Here is a 17495-nt window from a genome sequence, read left to right on the forward strand (position 1 = left end):
TCTGTGAAGCTGATATTTTCAACCATGGGGGTAAAACTTTTGTTTTAAGGTGACAGAAGCAAATGAAAATATTGAAAGATCTGGTTCAGTTAAGATCTGAAATACACATATACATGTGAAATATATTAGCATATTAGATACCAATATCATGTAATAGTCACATTATCAATAATATTTAACAATAATATTAGTAATTATTAATTAGTTTGAATATATTCATTTCCTTAAAATGAATTAAGTCTTGACCCTAGAGCATTCTTGACAAAAGACTGATGAGAAAAGCAAGCTCCAAGCAGAAATCTGTCTGGCGATTAGCCGGCAGTGTAAAGCACTGAGAGGCTGACATATTCTTTTGTGAGAAGACTGTGAGATGTAACTGATAATTCAGTTTATCTGCCACAGTAGGTTGTTGCACGTAATTATCCTTAGACCTCATCAGCCCTAAGAGACTGGCCTGACACACCATAGGAAATCAGGTTCTGTGTGCTTAGCTAATGTCCCATCACAGCATGGAAAAGCAAGAAGCTTTGGAAGCTGTGATTATATTAAGGTTCTTCTTTAAAAAAAAAAAAAAAAAATGCTTTCTACCTTTAGAATTCTGAGGAGTTGAAAAGTCATACACGATCTTACTTCGATTAGGCTACCTTCACCTGAGATTCACATTGGCTTCTATCTTATCAAATGGTACCAAATCATTAGTCTTGGGATACCACCAACATTAAAATGTGTTTTGATATTAATCAGTAATGTAAGAGGGAAAGGGCTATGAGCAGGCACTGATTAAAGCTGATGGTTTATTTCCAAACAATATGCACTGCTCAAGAGGAAAAAGCCATAAAGAGGCATTTGCAAATCAGCGTTTCACCCCACTGTCTTCAACTGTTGTTATTATGAATCAATTTGCTTTCATTTTAGTCTATCCATATTTGGGAAAATGCAGGATGCTAGGATTATAACCAACAATTACGTAGTAAAACACGATTCTGATTGTAGCAGACATGCACTGCTTGTATACATCAGTACTGGAACAGTCAGACCATGCGTGAATTGGAAATGAGAGAACCGATTTTATTCAGTTTATCAGAGTATAGGAGATTGCTTGTATTATCTGTTTCTAATTTATTTTCTAATGCAAATAGTTGTTATAGCTCATTTGTTCTGTGTGGAATTTAAATCCTTTGTAGGGAAATTCACATGCTCTTAACAGGATTTTTTTTTCCCACGAAAACTCTGATAAAATGTTTTGTCCTTCCTTCTCACCTGCAATTTTTGCTATGGAGAATATAGAAATGAGTAAGACAGTCCATATTCAGTCTATTAAAAGTGGGGGGGGGGGTAGAGAGTAAAAGTAAAATAGTGCATTGCAATATAACAAGTGCTGTCAGTAATGAAGATACAGTACCTGTAAGGTGTTCCTGGGATACAGAGGCGTTCTCAGTGGGGAATACAAACAAAAGGAAGCCTAACAGCTGAGTATCCAAGATGTTGCTACTGATACCTACTATAGAAAAACATGATTGGCATATAAAATATGTAGGTATTTCAATTGTGGGACTTTATAGATAATGAATCTTAAAAAAGGTATTTCCATTCAGTCCTGTAATTTCTTTAGATTTGCCTTTTTCATTTGAAAGAAAAAGTATTCAGGCCCCATGGAACTCTCAATAGATAACTTTTGAATAACACATTTATTAAAAATAAACATCATGGGGCTTCCCTGGTGGTGCAGTGGTTGAGAGTTCGCCTGCCGATGCAGGGGACACGGGTTCGTGCCCCGGTCCGGGAAGATCCCACATGCCACGGAGCGGCTGGGCCTGTGAGCCATGGCCGCTGAGCCTGCGCTTCCGGAGCCTGTGCTCCGCAACGGGAGAGGCTACAACAGTGAGAGGCCCGCGTACCACAAAAAAAATAAAATAAAATGAACATCAGACACTGAATTCAGCCTTCATTGTACATTCTTTTTATTTAGTCTGCATTAAACAATGCAGAGATTTTACTATAACAAAGAGCATAACATTTAATAGTTTTCAGTTAGAGCCTTTCAATGAAAGCTCTGAGATAAAGCAACTACAGTTTCAAAGTAATCAAGCCAACTCTGAATTAGTATTAACCAGAACTACTATACATGTAAAGGAGAGTTATCCCCTCCAATAAGGGGAAGCATATAGAAAACATGGGGAAGTTAACAGTATGAACAATAAAACAGGAGTAAAATAAGTAGCAGGAAACATCGTAGGGAGGTAAACTTTATAAAAAGAGTGAATTATCCATTTAAGATGTAAAAACCTTGCAACGGGAAAGTAATTCAATTTCTAAGCCTCTGCTCTCTCCTTGTATTAATTTTTTCCTCTGTAATTAGGTATTGGCTTTTCTTCTCCTGAGTAAGATCACCTGGTTATTTAGGTGTTTATACTTCTGTTATTACTATTTGTTCTGTCACACAAATGTTTGTCTCCACATCCTCAAGGCTTACAGACAAATTAAGTAGTAGCTCTAAAGTTACTGTGGTAAGCCCCACCTTCCTACTGATTTTTAAATATGTCTCATGGGTATGTATATTAGGATTAAATGGCTTTATTACTTGTAAAAGGAAAGTAGTAACCAATTTAGCAGATTTCAGGCTACAAGGATATCTTTACCTACCTGGGCTTCAATTATTCTGGTAAAATGGTGACAGATAAGCAGATTTTGAAATAAGAAAATTAAGAGGCATTTTAAATGTTGCTGAGACTAAGATTTTTAACTCCTGATTCTGGTTGACCAGACAGATCTGTGTAATGGAAGCTAGTTACCAAAAAACTGAGAGCTTTACTGCATGAAACCTTCCATTATTTATGAAAAATCCAATGCCATGTTTAATTCATGCAGATCAACTGGTCCCTACACAGATTTTGGGGAAGGATGTGAGAGAATTATTCAGATTTAGGGCTTGAAGACTATTGAGAAATAGGAAGGTACTGAGAGAGAGAGTCTCATCAGAGCAGATTTAAGTAACCTCATTGACCTAGAACTGTCCCAGCAAAATTGTCATGCACAAGGCCAGGCCAAAATATTGCTTGAAAGATGGGATAAATGAAATAACATCACATCAGATGCATTCCTTGATTTTTCAGGTAGCATAGCTTCAGAAAAAAAAACAATTCCAATACCACAAGCTGAGAATTATCTGTTTAGCTCTTAACATTCTGAAGTAATTCCAAAATAGTACAGTACTTAACCTAATTCAGCATTCTGTTGCCCCTGAAATAGGATTCTGTGTTTTAAATGGCTTACCAAAAACTATTATCTTGTAATTTTGCGGTAAACGTCTTTATTTTCTTATACAACCAAACATGTTAAACTATCTTAGTACATTACCATTTTAACAGGTCACCTTTTAGTCTTTAGGTGCAGTTTTCACATTGTTTTGCTCAGTATTTTAAAAACGTACTTAACACCTTGTAGACCCTTTTAACAATGCTGCGTATCCTTTGTAATCTTATTTGGTATAATATAATCACGTTCAGAGTTATTTTTGTATTATTTACAGTGAATTAAAGTGAAGAGACCCACTTCCCCCCTCCCCCTACCCCACAATTAAAAACTAAGAAGACTACAAGAAATGAGATTAGGTTCTGAGAGGAGGGAACTCCTAATCATTCAAGGGTGGGGATACGAAGTCAGCTTACTGCACCCACCCATTCTCTATGCTACAGAAAACCTTTGTGGGACTACTGCCAAGTATTTTCTAAAACCTTTTAAGAAGCTCCAGTAGATTTCTGGATTTGTTCCTTTAAAATCAGGATACTCTGCCTTTGCTCAGGAGGCAGCATGGCAATCTGATCTGCTGTCAGTTGAAGAACCTGCATGATCAAAGCTGCCTTTTCTTGATCCTGTGGGGTTACCTGACTCTGCCCAGGACTAAAACTGCTAGGCTGGCCTCCACCTTGCTTGCCTGCCCCTTGCATGCTTGCTCCCTGCATGCCTGTCCCTTGTATACTCGCCCCCTGCATGCCTGCCCCCTGCATGCCTGCCCCTTGCATACCTGCCCCCTGCATACCTGCCCCCTGCATGCCTGCCCCCTGCATGCCTGCCCCCTGCATGCCTGCTCCTTGCATACCTGCCCCCTGCATGCCTGCTCCTTGCATACCTGCCCCCTGCATGCCTGCTCCTTGCATACCTGCCCCCTGCATGCCTGCTCCTTGCATACCTGCCCCCTGCATGCCTGCTCCTTGCATACCTGCCCCCTGCATGCCTGCTCCTTGCATACCTGCCCCCTGCATGCCTGCTCCCTGCATGCCTGCTCCTTGCATACCTGCCCCCTGCATGCCTGCTCCTTGCATACCTGCCCCCTGCATGCCAGCTCCAGGATTTCCCACCCCTGAAATGCTTGCGACCTGTCTGGGTCCCTGAGGACCACCTGCCCCCATATTAATAGGACCAGCACCCTGAATTCCCCCAGTCATAGGGCCTCTTGAACTGGGGCCAGGGCCCCTCATCTCCATTCCTCTTGCATCCATGCCTCTCGCTTCCATCCCTCTGGCTTCCATTGCACAGGTTTCCATTCCTCTTCTCTCCATTACTCGTGTCTCTAAGACCTCAGTTTCCATGGCTCGAGTCTCCATCCCTCGAGAATCTCTGCTACCTCTACCATCCATAGGTAGACCCCTTTGATCTATCATGGGTCCTCTGGGTTCTCCAATGAGCAGTCTGGGATCTGCTAATGGCCCTCCCCTCATGTCATGTGAGGAAGGGCCCCGGCTGTCATGACCAGACGCATGGTGCATTGGAGGGCCCTGATGTGGTGGGCCAAGATAGCCTCTGGGCTCTACTTCTCCAGTGACTGAAAGCAAAGTTCCTCCACGTGGGTCATTTGGAGCATCCCCTAACAGTCCTCGAGGAGGTAAGCCACCAGCAGTCATGGGTCCACGAGACATAGGAGCTCTAGGATCTGATATCTGCACCTGTCCCCGCTCTAAGGGCACCGGACCAACCCCTGGCATTCCAACTTGGGGCTGCATTGCTCCACCAGGAGTTAAGGGGCCAGGGCCAGGGCCAGGGCCAGCAACTGCAGCTGGAATTGGGCCCGGGGCTGGAATTCCACCCTGGATAGGGGTCTGCATCAGAGGAGGGATGTCTTTCACAGGTCTTCTGGCCAAATGCTGAGGCTGAGGGGCTGGAGGATTCTGCTGGTTCAGCAGAACATTAGGTCCTGGGCAAAGGCCAGGGCCAGAAACGGATTGAGATTTGCCTGGGATGAGTGGTGTGACATGTATTTTGCGATGCAGAATTTTCAGAGCAATCTCTGGATCCATGATTCTCATCACTACTTGAGCCTGCAACAGCGCATAAGCCAGCTGTGGGTTTTGAAGTAACATATTTCGAGCTTCCTGGTGACTGTTTTGGACACAGAGCTTCATCTGCTTCATCAGCTCAAACATCTGCTCCGGGGGCAGACTAGCGACTGCTCTGGTAATTGACTCAGGGGCATCTTCTGGATCGATGGGGTCCCCATAGGGTGAGTCAATGATGGGCGCTGCAGGCCCCAGGCTCTTTAACTCCTCCTTGTTCTTTTCACTGGCAGCATTGTCCACCCGAAGCGCTCTCCCGCTGAACTCCCGCCCGTTAAGGTTCCGCATGGCACTAAGCGCGGTCTCCTGGTCTTGGTACTCGCAGAAGCCATAACCCTTAGGTTTTCCCGTCTCTCTATCGTATACCAGCCGGAAACTCACAACGGAACCAACCTCGGAGAAAATGTCCTTCAACTGCTCCTCAGTTGCCTCATACGGAATGTTCCCCACGAACACGGAACGCAGTGATCGATCCATTGCCGGGTCTCTCACCGTCAAACTCGACATGACTCCGGTTGCGCACACACAGCGGACAGCGGATTCTTCCCAGAGTCGTCCTCTGGCGACTCACACTTCCGTCGCGCAACGGAAGCGGCTTTCAAAGTCCGGGCAGAAACTGCACTAGTCTGCTTGAATCGTTCCGCTAATCCGCGGCATCTGCACCTCTACGTTCCACTAACTAGATTAAGGCATTCTGCCCCTGGTCCTTCACTGAGGCTTATGATTCGTTTCTCATTTCTTATTCTGCAGACATTTCCGCGGCGCGCCACCACCCGCGCTAGGAAAAAGCTTGGTGCGGGCTGACCACACTAAATATGGCCGCGTAGACTTCACCATGGTAACTAGGAGAGGCCGCCTCCCATGACGTCAAGGGCGGTTTTGCTTCCGTTTGCCTGGCGGGAAACGGCTCACTGAAAGATTAAGGGCGCGTGTTCTGCGTTCTGATAAAAGTATTTCCGCACAGCAGTTTCTCCTTATTAGAGTACATTTATGCTATATTTAAAATCACAATGCAGACAGTGAGGGAAAAGTGTAGTCGTTTCAAAGCAGATTTGGGATTTTCCCATTAAAATACAAAAGTAATAGCTCCTTTTTAGAAAAGCATTTTTGGACAATAACTGCCCAGAAATACAAACTGAAGGCGTGTGCTAGCTCCATCCCCGCCCCCATCCTGTTGCTTCAGGCAGCCGCTGTCGATAGGTGTCTGGTCCTTATAAGTTTATCTTTGTGCACGCACTCAGCAGTCGAGCTATTCATGATACCTTTTTCTTAATTATATTAACCGATATTAATAATAATAATTAATTGAATTTTAGGGCTACAGCGGATGAGTTAAAAGTATTTAACCATTCTTATACTGTAGGCATTTAGATTGGTTCTGATTATTATAAATTGATGAAATGATTTCGCCACCTCTATTATGAAGGAGAAAACAAACTAGTTTCTCTTCTGCTGCTATTTTTGCTGGCAGAAGTTGAAACATGTGGAATGTGGGTCTTTCCCCTATTTAACAGGCGATAGAATTGAAGCTTGGAGAGGGCTAGGTAATTTGCTAAGCAGCCGGTAACCGGCAAAGCCTGAATTCTTACCCAGGTTGGTCCCTCACAGCTCCAGAGCGTCTCCGCCCCGTATTGTAGCTACTAGCAACTTGTAGCCTGTCGAGGACTTGAAAATTGGCTAGTGTGATTGAGAAATTGAACTTTTAATTTCATTACTTTTATTAATTTTAATATAAAAACTGATATTCACTTAGGCTTTTGGAAAACTTTTTAGTATGTTTGGAACAACGAGTAAGGAATCTACTTTTGCAATGATAAAATTTATTAAATCTAAATAAAAAGTATTTTCAGTTAAAATTTAGCATTCTAACTGAGATTTACTATACTTGTAAAATACATGCAAGATTTTGAGGACTAAGTATAAAAATGTAAAAATATCTCACTAATTTATTTTTTTCATGTTGAAGTGATATGTTTAGTACATTGGATTAAACAAAACATATATTTAACATTAATATCACTCATTTTATTTTACTTTTTTTATGTGGTTACTTAGAAAAATTAAAGTTACATATATAGATTGCATTACATGTCTATGAACTGTACTGCTGCAGAGCCTAAGTCTTAACTTTTAAGCAGAGAATCATTTTATTCTATGTATGCCTTTTGAGGAGATTATTAAACTTTACGTTTCATCAAAAAATTGTGTTATGAATCTTGGGTATCATAGTTCAATGAATAGATCTGAAATGAGTGTGAGGGTTTAGCTACAAATCAGACAAAGCATCCATTTACCTTCAAGTGTTTTAATAGTTCTTTAAAACAGGCTTGGACATAGCTATTCATTCAAGATGTATGATAACCTATATCTGCAAATGATAAAGTGTATTACTTGACAGTAATATTTTTCCCCCTGATTCTTTTATTTGAGGTGGGGCAGGGGTGGAGGGGAATTGAGGATGGCATCATTTCAGAAAACTAAAAACAAGTTCCTTAGGTTCATTTGTCTCCTTTTCATACCATTTCTTTACTAAGAAAGCCATGACTTTTTTTTTTTTTTTTTTTGACTGCATTGGGTCTTCATTGCTGCCTGCGGGCTTTCTCTAGTTGTGAAGAGCGGGGACTACTCTTCGTTGTGGTGTGCAGGCTTCTCATTGCGGTGGCTTCTCTTGTTGTGGAGCACGGGCTCTAGGCACGTGGGCTTCAGTAGTTGTGGCACACAGGCTCAGTAGTTGTGGCTCACGGGCTCTAGAGCGCAGGCTAAGTAGTTGTGGTGCAGGGGCTTAGTTGCTCCGCGGCATGTGGGATCAAACCCATGTCCCCTGCATTAGCAGGTGGATTCTTAACCACTGTGCCACCAGGGAAGCCCCAAGCCACGACCTTTTAACATGCATTCTGTCGAGGACAACTTAGATGTCGATTACATGTGTAATTGTGTTTATGTTAAATGTAGTTATCAAGCGGATGATAATAGGCTATTACAATAAGTTGTAAAGTTCATAAAAGTCCGTGCAGCTTATCTGATAGTGAGAGTTTCTTTACTGCCCCTGCTGATAAAATCTAAACCAGTGGTCTTCACACTTTGGCATATGTCAGAACCACCTAGACCCATGGCTAGTTAAGTCAGGTAGCTGGGCCTCACCACCTCCCCTCCCCAGTTCTGCTTCAGTATTTCTGGGGTGGGACTGGAGAATTTGCATTTCTAACAGATTCTCAGGTGATGCTGCTGCTCTGGGGACCCCACTTTAAGAATCACTGGTCTAAACAAAGAGACTTGAAGTGTTGGGTTTTTTTCATTTGTATCAGACCAAACTAAGCTTAGTACACTCTGTTAAAAGGTATAAGATATGGGAGCTCTTAAAAAAATCTATTACTCTTTTAATGCTGACCTAGTAGAGCTAGGACATGCTGACCCTACCCTGAAGAAACCTTGGGCTCAAAGATGGGTGAACAGAGTAGCTGAGGAGCTCTGGGGACAAACAAGAAGGGAAAAGCCATGACTGTAACAGTGTGCTTTTTGTCAGAGGCCTTGTATGTTCTCTTTAGTTCCCGTATTCCAGACTAGAAGAATGTTTTGATATAGGACCCCTTCATAGAGGTCCAGTGTGACCCAGCACATAGCTCAATGAGCAGGACACATAAACTAATATTTATTAGTGAACTGGGTGGCCCAGAATTACCAAGAGTTCTTAGGAACCTGTATATCTCCTGGTACCAAAACATACTTTTCACAGATCTGCCTTGGAAGAACTTCCAGTTTACATTGCTTTCTTTGTTTCCATAACGTTTAAACTTTAGATATTTATAGCACGGTATGCAATCTGAAGAAAAATGTAAATGGCATCTTTCATGTTCAGACATCAGTTCTTTCACTACATCAAAATACCAACTATACTAAGAGTGATTTTTAAACAAATATATCAGGGCATACGGCCAAATGGGGGCCATTCTTCAAACTAATCACCTTCAGAAACTATAAACTTAATCCATCAAGGCTTCCAGTGTTCAAAATGATTTTTAAACTACTGCCCTGAAATTGTTTCATGGCTCCATTTGTAAGTCATACTAGAAAATTGGTGGCTTAACTCAAATGTATACCTTGTTTACAACCAAGAACAGAGTTATGCAGCTAAATCACCTGACTTTCTGACAAGACTTGGCAAAAATATGATATTTAGCTTTTTCCAAATATCAAATCTTACATCAGAATATAAAGATTCTGTTGACTTTGAAGGATTTAAAAAGGATTCACCATAGATTAATTAGACAAATTCCAAAGATAATTACTTAAAATATTTTTAGCTATGATAGGCATTTTTAAAATAAATGTATGGGTCCTTCAAGGAATAGATCAAATATACTACTCCACAAAGTTCTCCCTAATCTTCTTCCTCCTTTCTCTAGGTTGGAAGTAAGTTCATTTTCCTTTGGATATAAACCATTCCTTATCTTAACATTTCTGATGATAGAAACCCTTCTACCTTTTAGTAGAATTGTACTTTTCCTTCTATAACATCTTTAAAGGAAAGAGTATGACTCCCCCTTGTCAATTAACAGTGTCTTATATTTATTCTTTTATTACATAAATATTTATTCTAAGTATTGGCAATATAGCAATGAAAAAGATAGACATTCCACTAGAACAGACTCTCTAGGTATGGTCCCTGGGCCGGTAGCATGAGCTTCAGCTTAGAGATGCAAAATTTGGGACCCTACTGCAAACCTACTGCATCAGGGACTTGTGTGTGTGTGTGTGTGTGTGTGTGTGTATACACGTAGTTTTAACAAGTTCCCCAGGTGATTCTGTGATGCAGCCTGATGTTTGAGGACCACTGAGCTAAAAGGGAGACAATCATAGATAGACAGACAGATAGATAGATAGATAGTTACTTTGTCTTCTTTGCCACTGTATCCTCAGCCCCTAGGATAGAGCTTAATTAGCACAGGTGGGTGCTTATTATATGTTGAATAGATGATGGGAGTGACATTAGAGTTCATTTTACATAAGAAGAAACCTGTGGCATTAAATAGCATGCCCCAAATCAGAATGGAGACCTGCTGTCAGGACCCTTGTCATTTTATTTTAGGTCAGTGATAATTCCTGCAGGTTATTATTTGATAAAATAGATATGTAAATAAAGTGTGTAGAGATGGAAGAGAGTGATAAGATCTAGCTCATCAGGGAAGACTTCCTGACGGAGCTGGGATTTAAGGGATGGGTTATAATCTAGTATGTACAAACAGAAGATCCAGAGAACAGGCCAGGAGCTTGGAATAGCCAAGACATGAAATTGGAACCTGGTGTTTTGGATGCCCTCAGAGGAAACCAATAGAGAGTTAGTGAGCAGTGCGATAGAAGACTGTCTTTTGGATCAGATTACGAAAGGTTTTGAAGATCAGATTCAGAAATGTAAACTTGATTTAAGAGTCACTAGACTTTCTCTCATCTTTCTGAAATATGAACATAGAATGATAATGGCAGAGATGTAAGACTACCAATCTTATCCAATCCTTCTCCAGGATATCTTTTGCACTTGGACTATCCTTTTTAATACTTGGACTAGAGTATGGATTTGACACCCATTATCTTCTGTCATTAGAGGTACTGATATTCTTGTGTTATCACTTAAGCATAGAACCCACATCTGTTTTATATTCTTCATAGTGCTTAGTCCAGTGTCTTATATTCTGAGCACTCAGTAAATATTTTTTAAATAATTACAAGGTCATTTTACAATAACAATTTACTTATGTTAACCAAATGGTAATTTAAGGCTTTCAGTTTACAAAATAATTTCTTTGGCTTCCCACATCTGATCTTGACAACAATCAGGTGAGGTACATACTACTGCATCCTTATTTTAAAGATGTAGAAACTTAACTGTTACTTAGAACTTTACCTAGCAATGGACGCACCCGAAATACAGATACTAGTCATAATACCTAACTCTGAGCCCTTAAGAGGAAGGAGACCCTTTGATAAATGTTTTATAAAATACAACATTTTATTTAATCCTTCCAACAACCCCTCTGAGATAGGCAGTCATAGTGTCTGAATTTATAGCTAAAGAAACAGAGGCACAGAGAAGTTAACCAGTGTGCCCATGTTAACTGGCAGAGCCAGGATTTGCCCACACATCATTTGACTCAAGCTCTTAAATTATTATTCCATTAAATAAGTTTCCCAAGGACACATAGCTAATAAGTGGCAAAACTGTAGCCTGAAACCAGGTCTCTTGATTTTAAACTTCCCATTTCACAGTAATCACAGGTTATTGAGACCTGGACACAGTCTCCCTTGGCCTTTTTCCTGATTGTCTCTGAGTGTAACTAATTGCAATTTTGATATCACAATCAGTGCTGTGGCAACAGATGGACTATAAGGTATAAAAACTGAAGCAATTGAGAAAATGTTTCCTTTTTCAATTTGCATGGCTATAGTTAAACATCACATAAGGATTTTAAAATACATCTAGTTAGATAGGTAATGATGTATTTTCCATAAAAATGAAAGAGCCCAAATTTCTCAAACCTAAAATAATATTGGTCCATGACATTTTTCCCAAATTTTAAAATGTATTTAATATGAACAAATAGTAAAATTCATTTACTTATACGTGAGATGAATCACTTTTACTGAACAGAGCCAAACATTCTCCCTGGGTGGGCCTGTGTAGTCCAACCACATTCTTTTTTTTTTTTTTTTTTTTTTTATAGGTGAAGAAAATAAAGCTCAGGGAAGACAAGGGACTCAACCGGGGTCAGATGCCTGGTTACTGGCCTAGCTTGTAATGGGATCTAGAGCTTCTGAGTTTCCCTTCCAAACTGTTCTCAGCACTTCTGAGAGGCAGTAGAGTGAAGGGGTTAAGAATACATACTTTAATCAGAGCTTTGAGTCAGCTGTCTAATTCAACAAGTCACTGTGTAGCCTTGGACAAATTACATAAACTCACTGTGCTTCCATTTCTGCATCACTTAAATGGCAATAACATCACCTGTATTGAATTCTTGCATGGAATAAATTATGTATTTGTTTTTGATCACTATTTATTTTGTATGGTAATTGTTAATCTACCTTTGTTGTGTAAAATTAATTGTTGTGGTAGAAGCAGCATCCTAAGTGGAAAGAGACTCAGATTTTAGTCTAATGCTATTTATTTTTAAATGTATATCTTCATTTTTTCATCCAGGTAAAATTTAGATCTTCATTTTTATCTTTGAAGGGGTTGTATTGGGTGAACTAATGGTCCGTTGTCAGACGATATTTTTAAAAAAATTGTACAGAGACAACCTTGGATAACATTGCCATTTTGGTTTATGGTAGATTTGTAGTTGAATATGGATAATTTTTAGGCTGAATTCCATAGGACAGTGCAATGAGAATTTTCCTGATCATTTTTGGTGCTCACTGAGTTCTTATACTAAATCAGGAAATGCACTCTTCAAATATTTAGTTGGCTGGAATTCCACTTATTCATTATTATTAAAAGGGCCCGCCTGAACTTTGACTGTGGAGGATCCAGGCTTATACAACAGTGTGTTGGTCTGGCACATGGGATACCTATTTGAGCTTACAGTCGTGTCCAGCACAACTACTACTTTCGAGCATTCACTGGCAGACAGAGGCCATTTATTCAAACGTGGAAAAACAGAACTAATTGGGCAAGAAGCAGAGCTCCCTATTCCTGCTTCAGGCTATCACCGGAAAGAACACAGAGGAAGGAAGTGTCCTCATAAACTGTGGAAACGTAAGAGCCCTGAAAAAGACATACTGTTTAAGATTATCAACTTGTGAATCTTTTTTTCTGTAACCAGAACAATCCAATACCCAACTTCAGAGAAGTGTCAGAACTGCCATTCACTTCAGAAGTTAGGCTGCTACCTCTCTTCTGAGGCTCGACGGGCCTGTAGAACGAGCCTATATTTATACCAAGTTACAGGAAAGAGGTCTTTCTGAAATATTTGATTGGGGGCTCAGATTGTTAAAAATGACAACAACAAAAACCAGCGTCACAGAAAGTATTTTGGATTTTTTATCAATTTGAACGATCCTTGAAAAAACATTACTTTGGAGTGTCAGTTCAAATTTTCCATCAAACAGTTAGAGCCCCCAGAGTCACACATGGGATAAACATGTAAAATACAATGTTTATAGGAATGTGGTAACTAGTGCTTCTTGGTACAAGTACAGAAACCAACTCCAACATTGATAAGCAAAAGCAGGGGATGGTATTTTAATGCTACACTGTTACCTCTCAGAACCCACAAGCAATGTATTTGTCTGCTTGGGCTGCCATAACAAAATACCATAGATTGGGAGGCTTCAACAATCAAATTTTATTTTCTCACATTTCTGGAGGCTAGAAGTCTGAGATCAAGATACTGGCATGTTTGCTTTCTCCAGAGACCTCTCTCCTTGACTTGCAGATGGCCAGTTTCTAGCTGTATCCTCACATGGCCTTTCCTTTGTGAGTGTAAACCCCTGGTGTTTCTTCCACTTCTTATAAAGACAGCAGCCATATTGGATTAGGGCCCCACCCTTATATTTCATTTAACTTTAATTACCTCTTTAAAGTAATAAAGAGGTCATATTGGAGGTTAGCGCTTCAACAGCAAATTCAACATATGAACTTGTGTATGTGGTGGTGATGGTGGTGGGGCACAGTTTAGTCCATAACATGCAGTAATACCGTCATCTTCAGGAAAACAAAGAATGGGCAATTGTAATGCATTCAGGATGCTCTATTCCCATATTTCTTCCTCCTCCCCCCTCCCCAACTCTGCTTGAAGAACCAGATTGCTCTGATTTCTCTCCCAAGACCACTGCCTTTAAGGGGCTCTTCTACAGTCTTTTGATTTACTTGCTACAGATTTTCCCAGAGAGAATGATTTGTTTTCTGGGTACCAATTCCAGCTTCCTGGGAGAGAGTGGTGTAGCTCTCTTCTGATGTCCGTCCATGATTCAATACAGTATGGGAAAGGGAGTGGATCCAGGGTGATAGTGAAACTCTTTTACAACTCTATGTGGGCACCCAGCAATCAGCTGGAGTGCGAGGGACTCTACAGACTGTTGCAGTGCCACGAGTTAACCTCCTTTACCTGCTAGCATGGAGAGGTCCCTGACAACGCACCTCCCACTGGAGAGAGTTTTCCTACAACATTTCTCTAGGTCACTCCCTCTGTCTCTGCAAAAACAAAATGCTAGTGCCAAAAATGGGTCATTTTCACAGAAATTTTAAATATTGATTTACAGATAGAAAAATAGTCTGGAATCAAACAGTAAAGAAATATTTGGCCACTCATTCACGACCTTCAGAGAGCTCACGCATGTATAATGTATGATTTTCTTGTAGATGAATAGAGCGTATATTTTAAAATATCAAACTCTTCTATCCGTCATATTAAAATATTACTAATTCTCTTCCTGGCAGTTTAATGGTACAGTAATGAATAGTAACAATTCTTCCATGTATCATCTTCATCACTTCCATCTGACATTCCCCTTGAAATAGCTGCACACACTTTCTGGCACAGCGGTACAGTGAGAGATGTCCTCTCACTCACCTGCAGGTGTTTGCCATTTCCCTCCTGGCTCTGGGGAACAAAGCCAGTGCCTTCAGGGAAACAGGGAAGTTCCAATGACCGATTCCTTTGGAGGTCAGTCTTTTGTTAGCTCTGAAAATGGAACTGTGCTTGTTAGCCCGTGGCCTGTGAGGGGTCCGGGAAAGAGAAGGTGATACCTGCAGGGAGAATCAAGAAGTTTCTCTGCCAGTTTAGTGGTCTGGGGTCTGCTGCAAAGGTCCCAGGCTTGAGCAATTGTTGCAGGCCTTCATTCTCACCTGCAGTACTTCCACAGGGAGGCCAGGTTCCAAGAAATCCTCCTGAGAGCAGGTGTCTGCAGACGGGATGGAAGTGGTGGAGGAGGGCAGGAAAATGTATGCATCTCTGACAGGAAGGAAACTTACCTCACTCATTTCAGATCAGCAATGGCCTGATAACTCTTTAGGAATGCTGTTATTCATTATTCAGCTAAAATTGATTCAGCACCTATTCCGCAAATATTTATGGAGCACGTGCTCTGGGGAAGGTAGGCACTGCGTTTGCCACTGTGGGGTTTAAATGTGAACTGAAATGTGACCCCTGCTTTAGTAGAACTTTTCACTAGAAAGTTTTATTAGCTTTTCTCTGGAAGTTTTCCTGAGGATTTATGGTGTTCAGATTCAAATTTGTGGCAAAAGAACAGCTGTGTCTGCAAGGAATTTCCGTTCTGTCAGACAAGATAGAGAATACAGGATTCGAGCAGACAGTTTACAGATGCATTTTTGATTTGATTTCCTGAGAGGTATATAGAAAATGAAAATATAACTACTGTTTACCCACTGACCTTCTTGCTGGGGTAGAAGATGAAATTTTTTTCCTTATTACTAAGAAAAGGGACTGTTATTTCTCTTTACCATGCTAGGTCCTCTCTCCCTCTCTCCATAGATATTTTATATATGTGTGTATATGTATATATACACATATATACCTATATGCGTGTGTATATGTATACACACACATATACATATGTACATGCATATAGGTATATATGTGTATATATATGTTATTACTTAACATTGCGTTTGACTTGAAGTCAGTATAACGGACAGCCCTTCATGTTCCTCTCTGTCTAGACCCTGGGGATGTGGGCAAGGCTCTTTCTTGGTGGATAGTACATCATTGCCAGGCCATTTATTCAATGAGCATCTTATTATTTTCTGATTAGTCCTTAAACTCTGACCTTAAAACAAAGCATGATTTCTTGAGAACAGTATTTAAGTACAGCATGGATAAAATATAACCAAACTTATTTCTTAGTTAAATTAAGTATTGCAGCTAAATTCAAATGTTAATTGTACTTCGAGGAAATGGTACAAACATGAGTTTATCTTTGACCACGAGTCTGTGCTGGCAAGTGAAGCATCATAATAACTTACTCACCAGGGACAGTAGCATCAAGCCTCTGTTAATGCCTTGATACATTGTCCTGTTTTTGTGGGGCTCAGTAACTGGTTATGTCATTTGAGGACTTTGCTTCTTCCTAAGATGACCTTCCTTATTCGTATACTTTCTCCTGGATTTAAAAAAAATTTTTTTTTCTCCCTCTTGTTTCTGTAGCTGCTGTCCATTACTTTCCAACCTCCTTCTTTCACTCAGAGTATAAGCACATATGATTCCTATTGTTTAGGTAGAAAAGAGTCCGAAGCTCCTAGAAAGAGCAGCACCGTAGGAAGCAAGATGAAATCCCCTTCCCTTTGGTTTCCATCATGGTGGCTCCAAAGCAGTTCTGATTGCTTAGCTCAAAGTGTAGCATTTTTTGCCTTCTTCCCTGAGAAGACATCAGCAGTTTTCCTGCATGAGGGAGGTGGCTGTCAGTAACTGTGGGTGGTTGAGTGAGAAGGCAGATGAGATGGGTTGCTGTAAAAGTTAAATTAGGAGAAGAGTGAGTTGTGAGTGAAGATAGAAGTAAATACTTTAGTAAATAGATCCAGAATGGCAAAGATCACGACAAACCACGGTGGCAACAGGTTTATATTCTTTTCTTCTTTCCTCTCTCAATAGTCTTTCCATTTCCAGCCATGGATTAAAATTATTGTCCACTGTTAATGCTTACTCACAATATTATTTGGAAAACTAAGGGCTTAATATACAGCCCTTAGTTTTATATATATATATATATATATATATATATATATAATTATAGAATAGAATATCATTATTACAACCCCACGTGTATTTTTGTAAATATGGCTCTAAAAGATTATTTAATATGCATCCCTACGACCTAAGAGAGAGCCATGTGAATCCAAGCTATTTTTGTTACAATTACAGTGCCCCGCACAGTACTAAATGCTTTATACAGAACTGCTCGTTCCACCCCCGTAATAACCTTCTGAGGGTTTTTTGATAGATGAGGAAACTGAGGCACAGTTCGTTACCTAGACAGTTTTCTAGATAGGCTAGATCACGTGCCCAGGGTTTTATGGCAAGTAAGAGACAGACGTGATTTCAGGCAGTCTGACTAAGAGAAATAGTGTATTCCTGAAAGCTGTAACTTATTTTTCTGCACTTAGAATAAATGTTTTACTCCCCCAAAGGAAGAATTCTGTTAATTTCACCACCAGCC

General features: G+C 40.4%; 2 protein-coding genes across 4 annotated transcripts in view; one reads left to right on the forward strand and one right to left on the reverse strand.

Annotated features, from left to right (window-relative positions):
- PRKG1 (protein kinase cGMP-dependent 1) overlaps positions 1-17495 on the forward strand; it is a 1181528-nt gene that overhangs the window by 673732 nt on the left and 490301 nt on the right. The window lies entirely within an intron of this gene.
- On the reverse strand, positions 1938-5925 carry CSTF2T (cleavage stimulation factor subunit 2 tau variant). The gene has a single exon (XM_030864961.2). The coding sequence runs from the start codon at positions 5835-5837 to the stop codon at positions 3738-3740; it is 2100 nt and encodes a 699-aa protein (XP_030720821.2). The 5' UTR covers positions 5838-5925; the 3' UTR covers positions 1938-3737.

This window comes from Globicephala melas, chromosome 16 (genome assembly GCF_963455315.2).
Source record: "Globicephala melas chromosome 16, mGloMel1.2, whole genome shotgun sequence".
Lineage (NCBI taxonomy): Eukaryota > Metazoa > Chordata > Mammalia > Artiodactyla > Delphinidae > Globicephala > Globicephala melas.